Consider the following 15688-nt stretch of genomic DNA (forward strand, 5'->3'; position numbering starts at 1 on the left):
GAGGCGGTCGAATGTAACTTTATAATCGATTTTTCAGTTAACATTGTCCACCGCGTTGTAAATCAGGCAGCCTATGTTGTGTTAAAGACGAAGGACACGCCGCGGCGCGTACCAAAAACCAAAATAAAAGAACGACGGGCTATTAAATTCCTTCATCGAGGGTTCCGCAGCACTTAATTATTCGCTTTAGCAACTTCATGCAAGTTCAAGATCATGTTTTATCGTTAAGACTGACGATCTTCCCTGTTCTTGCAATTAAATCATCCAGGAAAGTAATTTACTAATTGCAGTAATCTGAATTTCTAGTCTAAGTAGATAACGACGATTCAGGTAAGTATCGATAAATTCTTATAAAAAATAAAAATAGGTGTTAATTCGATCGGTTGGAATACGTTACGAGTGCTAGGAAAGAGTGATCCTTCGTTGGTTCATCAGCTGAGACACAGAGGTTTTGATCGCCATTCGTCAAGGAGACTCATTTAACTTGCTGCAACTACGAGGGTAGGTCAAAAAGTTCGCGGAACGGGGTTGGAGGGAAATGTAACCTTTTTTTTACCTGCATTAGTAGTCACACTCATCAAAAGCTTAAATATGAAGTTTCATTATAATCGGATCATTATTCACTGAAATAAAGTTCAATAAACAAGTCAATCCGGAAAAAATCAGACCACGGACAAAATTTAGTTTCGCGCAGTCATTAGAAATTTTCTTCAAAATATTCTGAAAGAGATTTTTTTGTTTTTGGGGACTCTTGCCTTGGTAAAACCCTGCTTTAAAGACTACGGGCCGAAAAACATAGTGTGGGCAGGCCCCCCACTAGAAGGACCGACAATCTGGTGAAGGTCGTGGATGAAACCTGGATGCGGATGGCACAGGACCGGTCGTTTTGGACTTCTTTGGGGGAAGCCTTTGTCCTGCAGTGGAGGACGTCATTTGGCTGAAATGAACGAACTATCGAATCAGTGGAAATGAGGAGATCCGTAAACGAACTAAAGTCGCTGACATAGCCCGACGGATTAGCAAGCTGAAGTGGCAATGGGCAGGGCACATAGTACGCAGAACTGACGGCCGATAGGGCAGCAAGGTTCTGGAGTGGAGGCCGTGTACCGGAAAACGCAGCGTGGGACGTCCACCCACAAGGTGGACCGACGACCTCATAAAGGTAGCAGGAAAGCGCTGGACGCAAGCCGCTACCAACCGGGTAACATGGAAAGAATTGGGAGAGGCCTATGTTCAGCAGTGGACGTCCTATGGCTGAGATGATGATGATGATGAACGAACTACTACAGCTGCTTAGTTAGCACATTTCCTCCACGAAGGAAAAATGGCCAGTTAGATATCAGCAAACAGATCCCTAAAACCGTGCCCGTTCTGCCTCTCATCTTGTTTTCTCATGTCGACCTTGCACATTGGACACCGCTCATTAAACGGCCATCCATTACGAATAATTATCGCACTTTTGTAAAGGTCCTATGTGATAGATGGCCAATCTGCCGCCATTATTCTTCCGTCAAATTGTGTGGAATGCATTTATTTTGATTTAAGAATACGAGCATGTTGTTTTCTGAGTTATTTCTGTATGTTTATTACCAAGAGAAGCACGACTTATCTTGATAATTATACAGATTGACTTGTAAATAACGGATCGAGGCGAAAAACCATTGGGTTTATTTATTTATTTGGAATATCTCAATCACCATTATTATGTATTTGGAACATTTTTCAAAATACTTTCCTTAAAATTGATCGGAAAGTCACAGGATTTCTTCTTTTTCATTCATACTACGAGTAAAGTTGTGCAAAGGCATTTAATATACATATTTTAAAATGAAATTAAACGAAAGCAAACCCAGGAAGTTGATTTTAAATTAAAAACGCAAACATAACAAAAAACTTCACTAATTTAAGAAGTAAATTACACAATCAATATTTGTGATGAGAAAATAAAGACTATTTATTTATTAAATTCTGATTCTGAGGAGCAGGACAAAGCTATTCCAGCACAAACGAGGTAAACAAAGCAAGAGTTATTGAAATTACAACAGTCACAGGGCTAAAACATCGAACGGTGACAGGGCTATGTATGCATCAATAACTCGACCGTCCCCACGTCCGAGGCATTGAAGGATTCAGTACAAGTGTGGGTTGGCCCTAAACAAATCTCAGAGAAGCAATGGACACAGCCCAAAGAGAACAAACAAGTCTTAGATAATATGAGGGTTTCCATACAATCACTCGTAAGGTCACTGTGTCACTTGCTTGGGGCTAAGACAGTGGCGCAAACTGGTGAGCGCAAAAAGAAAGCATAATAAATTGTTGAAAGTCATTTAGTGGTCGCCAGAAAATACTAGTACGCCAGAACTGACGGCCGATGGGGCAGCAAGGTTCTGGGGTGGAGGCCGCGTACTGAAAACGCAGCGTGTGACGTCCACCCACAAGGTGGACCGACGACATCATAAAGGTAGCAGGAAGGCTCTGGACGCAGGTCGCTACCAACAGGGCAACATGGAAGGCATTGGGGAGGCCTATGTTCAGCAGTGGACGTCCGTTGAAAAATATTTTAATTACACTAACTTTTATTTAATCAATCATGATTAAAGAACAAGCCTATTTGTAAAGATATAAAACACCTGCTAATCTGCTGAGTAACCTTGATTTAGGATCTCAGCTACCTTTAAAAGGTTGTCGATCCCTGTGCGTTTCAATTTGATATTGGAGGTGCGGATCCCACGCGTTCTATTTTCAGCACCATACAATTTTCATTACTATGAAATTCAAAAAGTAACGAGTGTATTTTTATATTATAAAAGATGAGAGGAAAGGCACATAAAATGAATTCTTCAGATAATAATAATATTATTTTCCAAATCTTAGCACAAGGATTATGTAGGTACCTAAGTGAGTTTATGCTGAAGTTGTTAATCTTTCAAGCGTTTAACTAAGTTACGTGTTTAGGCTAAGTTTTTATACAGTAATAAATGTATTCTTCTTCTTATTTTTAACTTGTTTCGATTCAACATAAGCAATATTTAGAGGCAAGTATTATTTAGGTATTAAACATTTTATTTTTATCCACTGATTTTCATTATAATTCCACTGCAAATCGAAATGTACGATTTTACGATTCAATCCAATTTATAGTACAAGAACACTTCGCAATACAGAAGCGAACTCTACAACATGCAACTTAATATGACTGGGCTGACCTATTCTGGTTACCCCGTCTGTCCGCACAATGGCTCATCGATTACTTTGGCGGCCGGCAAAAGTAATTGGCGTGTAAATAGACCCCGATATACCGGTCCTAGCCGGTTTAAAGGACGTAGCACATTTATCAATCCACAAAGGGATTGTAACCGTATCAGCTCCAGGCGGTAGGCGCAGTATTCTTTGCATGAAACTCCATACTGCAACGCACACACTTACTGGGTTGCACCATCTTACTTTAACTTTGACAAACGTCAAAAATCTGTCATAATCCATACAAAAAACACCGGTTATCGTTATAGTTACGGTCAAAGTTAGGTGGTGCAACTCAGCCTTAGTCTTATCCGCACCGTAACGTAAACGCCTCGCATCGCGGTTGATAGCGCGCGAAATGCGATGACAGCTCGCAAATGGCGATAAGGCGTCGATCCCTTTCCGAGTAGATAAGTCTGCTATGACCTTTAATGTTAACAATACATATCGTGTGGCGAGCTAACCATAATTTCAATAAAACTTAAGATGTTAAGTGGGCGGGGATAAATTATAGAAATAAGACCGAAGGCAATTAAGCGTTGGTTACACTTAATCGCATTATCTGCCTATTACTCATCGTTTATTTTATGTATAAAATGTTTTAACAGGATTTAATTGAATACTATACCTACAAAGAAGTTTTATCGGATATCTTATTAACTAATTTTGAGCTTTGCTCTGATGTAGCGGGCTTGACTCCCGCAAGTTTGGAATGTCCGTGCGTGACCCCGAGTGTGTTTTATGTAAGTATAAAAATGGGTAAAGTACTTATTCATGATGTGTAAGAGAGCTCACAGACAAGCGACATTATGTTGGCGACAGTCGCCGACATAAGTCGCAAGCACTAGCCGATATACAGTCGCTCGTCTGTGAGCTCTCTTGTTATTTGGTAACAGCTTTGCTTAGTTCAGACTACATAAAGCGCAATAAACAAGAATACATAAAATGAATTAGGTATACAATTTAATTCAAAACGGTTTTACATGAAAGGTCCAAACATTTAAGTTTATTTACTGCCGAAGCTAGAGAATTAAGCCATCGGCAAAGTTTTCTCCTTGATCCCTTCTATTGTTTCCAACTTCGCGTCCCATTTCGCAGTCAAGGTTAATATGTTTACGGCTCAGAAGTATTCCGGGAATAGCTGTTTGTTTTATTCAATTTACAGTTATGCCTTATGTAAACTGTAAACCACCCATTCTCTTCATTAGCATATAATAATATACCATTCGCTAAATATTTAACAGTTTCTTTTTTTTTGTTTAGTTGTCTCCAGTGAGTAATAGTGGGAAGGGACAGAGAATACGTGTAAAATCTACTGAAATTAATGACGACTAAATTAATATGGCTGCAATCTAATAAGTAGGTAGCATTTCATTTCATCGAGACTGTCAATATTAATTTTTACTACCCTTCAAGTACCAGCGAATAGAGACACAATATAAATCATTTTTTACCAAGTTATCAAGGTCTCATGCGACCGCTTAGGGTTTTACGGATTTAATTAGTAAGTAAGCAGGCGAGATTGAAAGAGGAAATGCACACAATGCACATTGCACAGTGCTCTCATTCAACATAAAATGTTCTGGCCTAAACTGGTCGTATCTATCCTCCATCAGTTTCACCAGTCAGGAAGCCGTCAAAGCTTTCAAATGATACAAACCCGAGCCATCAATATGTGGGATATTGGCATCAAAGACTGAAACACACAGAAATCTATTAATACTGATTCCCATTGCAACTCTCACAGCATTCACAAAGCAATAACCCAAATACAATGATAGACACACAGATTACAATACATCACCACAGTAGAAATGTGTACAGTAAGTAAGCCTAGCTCTTTAGCAGAAGGCAAGTGTTAAGGGTTAGCTAAGAGCATTCGTATCTAGGAGACTTTAGCAGCGCGACAAACGCGCAACAGACGCGCTGCCGACAAAAAACGCCGATGTTGCGTTGCTGTCGCGCTTCTGACGCCCTAATGTGAAAGCGGTCTAAAAGAACTAAATTAATTATTTTTTGTGTAATGTAATGAATGTGGATGGATGTTTAAAGTATTTGGCGTACCTGAAATTGTCAAGTTCTGAAAATAGACGTCATTTTGAAATATGATTTCCCAAGTTACAGAGTGTCCCATGAAATTCGCAAGGAGTGAGATTACTGCGCTGACTTATTCTGTGTCATCAGTGAGGTTTGAATCGGCAACCGTTCTAACTGTAAGCTCTGATTGATGAATCTCTTGACATTAGAAACAATGAGCACAAAACATGAATACGACCGCGATGACCCCGCTTCTTGGAGATAGCGAGTAAATCACAACATTTTGATGATAGCTCATCGGGTGTAATGACAGATTGCCGGCGACCGTTAGGGTTTTGAAGTAATCAATTAACACCTACTTGTTGCTGTTGTAGGCGACCTTTGACTGGTGGTTCGAACCTATTACTAAAATTATAGACCCTTGTTATAATTTGTTTTTTACACAATGACGAGAAGTAAGGCCTTACATGTTTTCGTAACTCTATGATAAAATCTTATCTTATTAACATTATTTATAAATATAAAAAATTGTGAACATGCATGGATGAATGGATGGATGTTAATTACCATTTCAAAAAATTTCAAGACGGATTTTGATGAAATTTTACAGTATTTTGATTACACATCACACATATCTAAAAGGCTATAATTTTATTTATATAAAAATCTTTGTACATAAAATCATATCTACATAATATGTAGAGTTGTAGAGTTACAAAGAATACTCTACTACAACAATGTACATAACATGACACGAAAGTTCAAGTTCCTCTTCAATTTTTGTTCCCAATGCAGAAAATATGTTTGTATTTGCAGGTACATAAAATTTTGATGGAACATAGGAAGAACATAAAATACACTACCAGAAAATTCCATCGAGGCAGGCTTATCAACACATGTTATTTTCTGGGATGCTTTCATAAACCTAGTAAGGGATTTGTATTACAAAAATCCATTTCATTTCGGTTCCCGACCAAATGGGATTATAATTTTGCAAAAACCTAAATATTTAATATCGTGGAGAGAGAAATTACCTAATGTAAAAACATTTTTATTTTATTATCTTCTAAGATAAAATTGTTGTTCAGAAGAAAAAAGTAACAAAATAGTGCGAGTGATGTAAGACAACATTGTATTTTGTTATACTGAGACTTATTCCGAATTTATTATTCAATAGCTATCACAACACAAAATAGTGTCTTCAGAAACGGAATAATACAAGTTGGCTGACGTTCGACGTTGATCGATGTCAACCGCGTGTTATCTCAGTATTTTTTCCACATTTTTATGGGTTCAACTTAGAAGAAGGATCGTGTACCTCTCAAGCGGAAACCGACTATTCAAGAAATGATATCTACCCGAATCTCGGAGTTTTATGTCAGCAATATATTACTGTCGCCGCTGACGGAGCTACATTCCTGATTATGTGGTGAGATTACCTAAATATTGCTTTAATTACTAGAGATATTGATCGGCATTCGTTTCATCATTCCATTATCTTGTTGTATGCCTTGTTTGTTGGATCATTGAAATATTCCCATAATATTACTTTCTCCTTCGCTGGATTAATCGAAATCTTTCTATTAGTTTCTTTGTTTTTCTTTGAGTATTTTCCGTGTTAGTTAAATGTATCTATCATTAAACGAATTCTCTGATAAACATTGTGATTTTCTGCCAGAGAGATTAAAAAACAATGGGTCCTATTTTGAAATCGACATATTTAAATGTGAGCATGAAGCTTAAAAAGCCTACCACAATAAACCGGTCCTTTAAAAACACGACCTTTTAAAAACTTCACAACTCTACTTAATCTGAGTACATACATTTCGCAAATTGGCGCCTACGTATAAATAAATCAATCGTGTAAAAAGCGGACTGTAATTCTTGTGTCGGTGTGTCCGATGTTTATAAATGTTGCGAGCTGAACACCATATTTGCTCGTATAAGGTATAAATGTACTCTAAATTGCAGAGATACATCGCTTAATTTTTCAGTGCTAAAGTTAAATCGGGCAGCAAACAGATATAAATCGATGCCCAGTTAGGGTACGCGATGCTCGTTAACATTTTTTGTGTAGATATAAATTCTACGGGAGCTTTTTCCTATGCTATGGTACTATGATTACACTCTCATTTTATTTGTCAGATTTGTTGGATTACTAGATTTTTCATCCTCAATAATGTTTTATTAGAAATATCACCGACTTTACTTTATAATGTAAGAATTATTGTACAATTTATCATTGCTATATTTCTTATAATTCACGCAACATGGTAACTACAAAAAGCTCTCATTACCAACTTCAAATTCAAGAAAAACTTGTCCAGTCCAGTATCAAATCCTATCACATCCATCAAGCAATTTAGTAAGATTTACAACTAGTCTTCGAGTAATCTTCCACGGTCTTACCTAAATTTACAAGCCCACGTCGCCCAAGCATTTGCGGAACTTCACTTTGTCCTATAATTTTCTCGTTCCAAAAGGCTTATAGACGCAGTTTATCCTGCAAACAGAACAGGCCCGTGTGTTTGCCCTTGGCTAAATGGTATCTCGTTTACGGCAACACGATTGCGAATCTTAAATCCTTTCAGCTCGCTCAGACGCCTTTGATAGCTTGCGTTAGGAGGCGGTAAAGGCGCGGGCTTATTGGAGGGTTACTTAGCGAATAGTGCTTTAGAGGTAGACAATTTTACTCGCATACCTATACCTACCTAATATTCAAATTTGTTTCAGGTCGTGATCGCTACGTCTACGGTTCACCTTCAAGACAGAAGATAGAAGGCCCAGAAGGTTCTATAAATAGCTTTTAAGTTTATCGTGGAAGCAATTACTGAGAAAACCCAACTGTTGTTGGCTATCCCAATTTTATGTTTCTTTGCCAAGCAATTTTATGTTATTTTGTATTTGTAGAATTTACAACCAAAATATACATTTTCCACCAGTACCTATCTATTTTTAAATCTTTTAAAACTCACTTTATAGGTACCATTCGTCGTATTTCGACACGCTGTCATCACTAAGAACAAAACGAAATCTCCGGCTGAATGATCCATGCACTAATGACTTCCAAACTTTATATAGGCAAGCATCATTATGGACCCGGCCTTATACGAACATTAAACACACAGTGCGCTACGTGTTGAAAGAAACGCGGCTCTCCCTCAAGGCATTTCAACTAACATGCCTTCTGCGTTCTACACCACTCATTACCATCTTATCCGTTCGGCAACGAAACACTGTTATTATTATCCAGTAAGGGCAAGCAATGATCGCTGGGCGATGTGATTATCTCACTTTTTGTTCAATTCCAACCGGGTTGTTGGACCAAAATAGGAACGCTTTTTATCAGCGAACAGTTTGATGCGATGATTGAATATTTGTTTGTCAGACTAATATGTGATTTGGTTGTAATCTACACTGTTAAGGGATTTGTATTTTGGGGCATGATAATGAGCCCGCTCTTTCGAATTTCATAGTCATTTCATCTCAATAATAGAATCACGATGGAATATTTGAGTAAAATTATCTTCATTGCTCAAATTCAAATGAATACCATGCGAATCCCGAATCTTCTTTCATTATATAACACACAACACCATTGAAGTGTTCTGAATTACAAAATTTCAAGAACCACTCTTATCTCGTAAGCCCTTGGATCGAATCCACTTTTATATGAAAACTTTATTTGATTTACGCACGCAATCGAGTTCACATCGCATAATCCTCCGAAATGAACATTTTATTCGGCATGATAAAGCTATAAGGGATCTTTTCATATAATAAATTTCATTTAAAATAGGACGAGGCAATAAAACTTCATTTTAATGGGAAAATTCACTTAGCGTGTACTTGAAAGAGTAGACTGGTATTTATAAGACGAACAATATATTTTGGGAGTCGCCTTGAAAGCCCGTTTTCGCATAGCAAAAGCAGGATAGTAGTTCATTAAAAAGATATATGCGGTCATTATGGGGACATTCCTACCGAGTATTACGCTAATGCCGGTCCCTGGCAAGTTATCAGGACATTTTGTTTCTAATATCAATGAGAGATGACTTCAAAATATGTTTTGAACAATTCGCCAAATGGGGTTCCTTGTGGAAGCCCTTGTCCATGTGTGTATACGTATTTGCCTGTGGTTTTCTCCCTTCCTTACCCTTGTAATTGAAGTTTCCCTACATTACACTCGTTTGAGTCGGCTATCCAATCTTTTGAGGTAGTACACAACGCTTCCTTTTCATTTTGCGGATTGGTTTGGGATTATATTAATAAACGTTCGATCGAGATCGTAATAAAAACAAAACAAAGAGTAAGTGAACAAAAACAACATTAAATTACAGTTTAGAATATTTCGTTAGTAAAAATAGGCAATTTATATTATCGATAGAATGCTCTTGGGAATTTAAACGAGGTGAGCTTTAGTTTTACTTGGAAGAAAGTCAGCCATTAAGTAACTCTGATTACTAAATTCCTGAATAAAAGCAGTTCGTCGTGTAATACCTAGGTAACTGCTAAATTGAAAGATTCCGATAGTTCCAAAATTTACGAATTTCATACTAACTGGCTACAATTTAAAGGGTCTTACTCGTACTATAAAAATGACATAAACGCTGACACTAAATAAGTCTACCTCTAAAACTGGAGCTGTGCCCGCATAAATGATTCTGGCTTGACGCAAAAGAATATTTACTGACTCTTAAGTTCAACCTTGACCGCCCAGACTGTTGTTTAAACTGTTGAAGTCAAAAGCAATCTTGTTGATCCAGAAATACAAAGTTATTTATGCCTAGTCAGAGACTTCAGTTTGACTTATTAAAATGTCGCTGCTAAGATTCAAGCTGGCTTTCCACCAAAAGGGATTTGGGGAGAGAATCCTTTGTATACTACAGCGCAAGTGAAATACTCGTATGTGTGAGTGGATCCTTAGAGGCATGCCAGAAACCTAATCACGTGTACGAGGTTAGGTAAGGAGTGCCATAAACGTTGTAGTATTTTTTTGTAAAGAGAAATTTGTGATACTACTTATCGATCTAAGTTTAGGACCATCGTAGTTATAGATAATAAAGATCTATCAGATCACCAAATATCATGAGATTTAGTCACTACAAATAGGTTTAACGCAGAAGTTTGAAAGATTTTTATGTTCTACACCACTTTACGGTGCTTTTTCATTTTCATCGATTTTTTCGTGATCTACTACATCCGAGAGACTCATAAAACTAAGCTTACCTATTATCAAGAATTTTAGCCCGAAGGAAACTACAACGAAAGGAAGTAAGGTTTTTTAAGTAGGCTCAAAGGCTCAAATAAAATCAACTAAAGAACATGCAATATTTTATGCACAGCTAAAATGCACTCAGATGTTTATCGGCAGTTCCGGATCAGCGGTTCAAAGTATAAGTTCATCAGACTTGTTTCCACCATATGAAATCCTTCAAAGGGATCCTCTGCAACCGTGAAATTCAATTGGATCATGGCTACCTACGTCCAAAAAAGTCAATGGTTCTCAAACAAAAACAATTGCCTGCACCCTCCATATACCCCACCCACAATTAATCTTTGAAAGGTCTGATAAAAAATCTATGCTTAGACAAAGACCTACTTTGTTCTGTAAAACGGTATTCGAGTCGTGGAGTTTTACTATTATTGAGCCAAGAAAGTAATATTTTGGTGCCCCTAAATTTATATGTTTTGCTTTAACGTTGATACTAATTGAATGTTGATAAAAATAAATACAAATGTATCTTAGTGTGCTATGATAGCGAAATAAAATTCACAGTTTGGGAAACCCTGACTTAGGGCTTGCTCCGTTAATCTTAACCACTTTCTCTAAACGTATTTCTCTGACGGAGGGCTGCCAGGCTTTTCGTTTGATAAAATATTGATACACATTTCCAGTAGCAAGCCTTTTGAATTTGCACCAATTAACTTGAAAAGCATTTGATCTTCAAACTATCAATCAAATATTAATATCTAGAATTTTGGTAAAACTAAAATAATTTCAGTCTAATACACTCTACGTGAAAGTGTAAATTAAGTGGCGAAGGTATTATTTCTGAGCTACCAATTAAAAAAGTGATAAAAGAAAATAAAATGTAATAAAATAAAAATTATTAAAAGATACTAAATAAATTCTAATCCAAATCGTAAATGGAGGTTATTGTATCGTAATTACAAAGATCAGTATCGCAGAGAGCCCACCAGTAGTTGAAAAGTGGGTATTTAACGCATCCTCGCCACATGTAACCATCGTTCCTGATTGCCTTCACACCGCATATTTCATCTTCTTTACATTCTTCAATAGGTAGGGAACCACTGGAATGAAATATAAGCTGTTCAAGTCTAACCATTGATCTCAATTACGATGGTAGAGCGCAACGTGGACCGTAATCATAGAAGAATGGCCTAGTTTGTCCAGACGATTGTCAGACGGTTGAGGCAATTTATGTCTCTCGCATATAATACAAGTGCCAACAATACTCGTACATAAAAGCTGATCCCATAAATAGTTTTACTAAAACCACAAAATGTGAAATAAAAAATTTACTCTTAGTTAAATAGAATTGATTGTCCCTAAAAACTATAGAGGAACTGACTGACAGTCTGTATGTAGGCTTAAATTACTAAAGTTGAATTGTATAACAAGAAAACTATAAGCATTATATTGTAAGAGCATTAACAAATTAATAGGTAACAGATACGATGGGTATCTTAATTTCATCGTCAAGGGTGTCAAATTGATAACTTAAAAATAAAGTTCTGATACCATTTTAAAACGGTGTCTAACAGTTCATAAGAATGCGATAAAAATACTCACATATTTCCTTCTAAGCAGTTAGCAGTATCAAGCATATCTCCCGTCTTAGCCGTCGCATTCGACTCGCATTTCAAGCAAGACATATCCTTAAATACAGATTTTCTAAAGTGCCTTGTACGTGAGAGTTCAACCACATTATCGACCCATTCCCGCTTCTTGGAAAATATGTACGGCATTTCAGAAATTGATATGTAGTTGCATAGATTGCACGCGCATACGTAGGTGGTGAGGTTGTGATTTGCGTTGTAGCATCCACGATCTATCACTCCGAACGGAGTGTGCATTGAATAGCACAAATCGTCGTCACGTTGGCAGACCGTCGCTGGGATACTGTGGAGCAGATAATTATGAAAAAATATCATCAAATTGCAGTGTGGGTGAAGTTTAAAATCTTGTATTTTAACCTAGCATAAGTGTGAATGTATTTTAAGAACTCATATCAATAATNTCAATACTACACATTATTTAAAAATGATCAAGAAACTCACAGTCGTTTCGTTGGATTATTACACTCCTCCATCACAACATTATTGCATATGATACACGATCTCAAATGATCGGGTATGCGGTCATTGTCAGTCAGGGACCCATTTCCATAATGGAGCAAAGTTTGTATTTCATTGTCTCGTTCCTTTCGATCTGTTTCATAAGATATTAAATTTTTTGAGAGATGCATTAATTCTTCTTTTTCGGTTAAATCATATGCGGTTGTTGACAATTCCATAATATCTTTATCAGAGACATTTGATGTTACATTTGAATACGGTCTACTAGGTTTTGATATTGCAGTAATATCGGTTGGTGTATTAGTAGTATCGGAAGTTGGTGTAGAATTTGAATCAATATCATTATCATGATAGAAGTCACTGGGCTTATTAGATGTTGTACCAATGAAAGTATACTCTTTAGTTGAAGTACATACTGAAGGAGATGGGAAGTTACTGACTTCATCGAGCTCATTGTAGATTTTTTTAGCATTTTTGATAAGAAATGAAACTATGTTGTTTTTCAAATCGTCAGACAAAGTAGTTTCTATTGTACTATCTTCAGTAAGTTCTTCTACTTGTCTTCTAAAATAAGGCAAAGGATTCTTACTTTTGACGATTCCGGTATCTTCACAAGAAACTTGTGCGTAAATGGAGATCAAGTAAAAAAGATATTCAGCTCGCATTTTTGTATTTTGTTACATTTGCAAATCAGACACCATGCTATCATGTCAAACGTCATAAATTTTCTGTCAGAATTCATAGATTACAGAACGAGTTAATATTTTGAAATAAAAAGGATGCATATCCAGATGAAATAATTAATACGATGAAGGTGGATTTTTCCCACGCTACTTCTAGCGCGTTTAATTTTTTTCTCATTCATCAATGTAGGCAGTGCTCGAAATGCCAATTTCGGATTCAAGTGCTCAGCGTTATTGCATCCACTTCGGTTGCAGAAAAAATACATCGTATTATAAACTGGCTTTGACTTGCAGCCTCTGGATACATGGTCGACTTCGTCATCAATATTAATGTAACATAATTGATTATGGCCGCAAACCATATAATCGGCACTGAAAAATTAAATTAGAATCAGAAGAGTGTAGTGTTAAGTGTTTCTCGGGGCTACATCATGTTTATAGCCATAACTAATAAAATGAGTATCATAAAACAATGAGATTCAGTTATCCTCTTACAATCACAAGCCAAAAATAGCATCCAATTAAACTTCATAACAATAACAACAATCATAGCAAACAAAAATATAATAAATAAACTCACCCTCTCCCTTGTCTGCAATTCTTATCATAAACTTGATTAGTTCCAGATGTATCGCAAACTTTGCACATAAGATCTAAGCCGGCCAATGGTTTTTGCAATAAGAAGTTGTCAAAAGTCCAGTCGTTGATCGAATTGTAATTGTAGTAACTGACATCGTATGATGGCTTGTCGTTGCACAGCGGGCATTTGCAGTAATATGTCCTGTTGACCCTCGTTGGTAAGATACAACCACGGCGTAAGTATTGGGGATGGAGTTCAACGAAACATTGTTCAGCATCTGAACACTTAACTGTTGAAGATCTAGAACAAAAAATGCTAAAGTAACATCAACACCAATAAAATTTGAGCTACATTAGTTATAGGTACTTAAGTTGAAATTGATTGCACTTTTAGAATGACTGTTTTGAGTTCTCAATCAGATAGATCTAAACTCTTGGGTTTTTAAATTAGATTATTATTATTTCATTGCTTTAAAAGGGTTATCCATACACTGTTTACCTAAGACAAAACCTAATTAGTGTTCTAACTGTACAATTTTCCTTTTCCATTTAAGATAGAAGTAATTGAAAAAATAATTCCAGGCTAAATACAAAGTGATACTTACACCCCCTTATAACAGTTAGTATCAGCCGACGAGGTCCCATTTGCAAAGCACGAGAGGCATTCTATCCCGACCTTAGAAGTATTATTCGCTACGTCCCTTGTATTTCGCACAGTCCCGTGGGTGCCATTCCCGTTTCTTTCCTTCTCCAAATTTTCATATGATTTAAAATTTTGCACAAAAAGTTTCTTGAGTTCATTATCGTCAAATTTTTCATCGTCCTCTGTAATAGCGGTTGTAATTGCGGGCTCACTCGGAGTTCTGTTAAAATTGTTTTCGAGCTGAGGTCTTGATGCAATTTGGCTTTGTTCTTTAATAACGCCAAAGTCGCCCTTGATCCTGTAGAATAATGAGACTAATAAGATAATATTGGAAAAGATTGGAATATTTTTAATGTACATTTTGTAGGCGACTTGCTGCGGAGATGACTGACAGTTTATTCCTAAACGTCTATGAAATACGACAGACTAATAAGTACTCTATGCTAAATTAAAAGAGGTTTTCTCAATAGATTCATTCAAGGAATAAAAGATTGGACTTTGCAACATTTCCTAGTACTTGGAAACATAGAATTTATTTATAATGTAGAAGCTAGTGTATTATATTATTTGTGGCACGGAAGAGTTATACATCTCATCAGTTACCCCACTTCCAAATTCACCCAAACTTAAAATATTTTTTGTTCACCAATTTTTAACAAGTCCTGAATAATTTAATAATAGTAGCTTTTCCTAATCTAATTGCCTATCAATATTCTTACGAAAACTTTCAAACGCCTATACATAAAGACCCATAACTTCAATATAAACTAAACAGCTATTCACCATAAAGGGCGCTCGGTCTTACATCATCACGATGGGACGACTCTTCGTTTGAAATATACGCGGAGCACACTGAAGAAAGGCTTCTTACCGAAGCTAAAGGGGACTTGATAACACCTCTATGCGTTATTGATGCGCAGTTTGGTGTGGAGCCACGAATGCAGTTGGAGATGGTATGTGTATATTTTGAATAAACTTCAGCATGCAATCTTTTGTCTCGGAATTTTAGTTTAAAAAGGCCTAATTACGTCTTATTTGTAATGTGTGATACTGAAAAAGGCAATACTTTTTCAGTCAGTAACAGCACGACGCCATGAGCCGCCAGTCTGCCTGTGACCACGACTGCAGCATAGCAGCCGAAACGTCAAGCCGTGAGTACATAATGTAACTCATTATAAACGTC

The 15688-nt window shown here is 36.8% G+C and overlaps 2 protein-coding genes across 2 annotated transcripts; both read right to left on the reverse strand.

The window, feature by feature from the left end:
- Window positions 1–11411: 11411 nt before the first annotated feature.
- Window positions 11412–13289, reverse strand: LOC114364129 (uncharacterized). Its single transcript, XM_028320135.1, has 4 exons — window positions 13190–13289; window positions 12583–12733; window positions 12095–12424; window positions 11412–11592 (listed from the first exon to the last, which is right to left on the reverse strand). Exons 1-4 carry the CDS (start codon window positions 13263–13265, stop codon window positions 11412–11414), a joined length of 738 nt encoding a protein of 245 aa, XP_028175936.1. The 5' UTR covers window positions 13266–13289.
- On the reverse strand, window positions 13281–14879 carry LOC114364139 (uncharacterized). The gene is made up of 3 exons (XM_028320150.1): window positions 14468–14879; window positions 13864–14163; window positions 13281–13655 (listed from the first exon to the last, which is right to left on the reverse strand). Exons 1-3 carry the CDS (start codon window positions 14863–14865, stop codon window positions 13358–13360), a joined length of 996 nt encoding a protein of 331 aa, XP_028175951.1. The 5' UTR covers window positions 14866–14879; the 3' UTR covers window positions 13281–13357.
- Window positions 14880–15688: the final 809 nt, after the last annotated feature.

Source organism: Ostrinia furnacalis, unplaced genomic scaffold (genome assembly GCF_004193835.3).
Source record: "Ostrinia furnacalis isolate ACB-3 unplaced genomic scaffold, ASM419383v2 OfSCF7352, whole genome shotgun sequence".
Classification (NCBI taxonomy): domain Eukaryota; kingdom Metazoa; phylum Arthropoda; class Insecta; order Lepidoptera; family Crambidae; genus Ostrinia; species Ostrinia furnacalis.

Coding starts and splice junctions, on each gene's coding strand:
- LOC114364139 (XM_028320150.1), bottom strand. CDS start 14,865: ATGTACATTAAAAATATTCCAATCTTTTCCAATATTATCTTATTAGTC. Junction 14,164..14,467: donor ACTAACTGTTATAAGGGGGT/GTAAGTATCACT, acceptor TTTTTGTTCTAG/ATCTTCAACAGTTAAGTGTT. Junction 13,656..13,863: donor AATTGCAGACAAGGGAGAGG/GTGAGTTTATTT, acceptor TTAATTTTTCAG/TGCCGATTATATGGTTTGCG.
- LOC114364129 (XM_028320135.1), bottom strand. CDS start 13,265: ATGCGAGCTGAATATCTTTTTTACTTGATCTCCATTTACGCACAAGTT. Junction 12,734..13,189: donor AGATACCGGAATCGTCAAAA/GTAAGAATCCTT, acceptor CTTATGAAACAG/ATCGAAAGGAACGAGACAAT. Junction 12,425..12,582: donor AATAATCCAACGAAACGACT/GTGAGTTTCTTG, acceptor TCTGCTCCACAG/TATCCCAGCGACGGTCTGCC.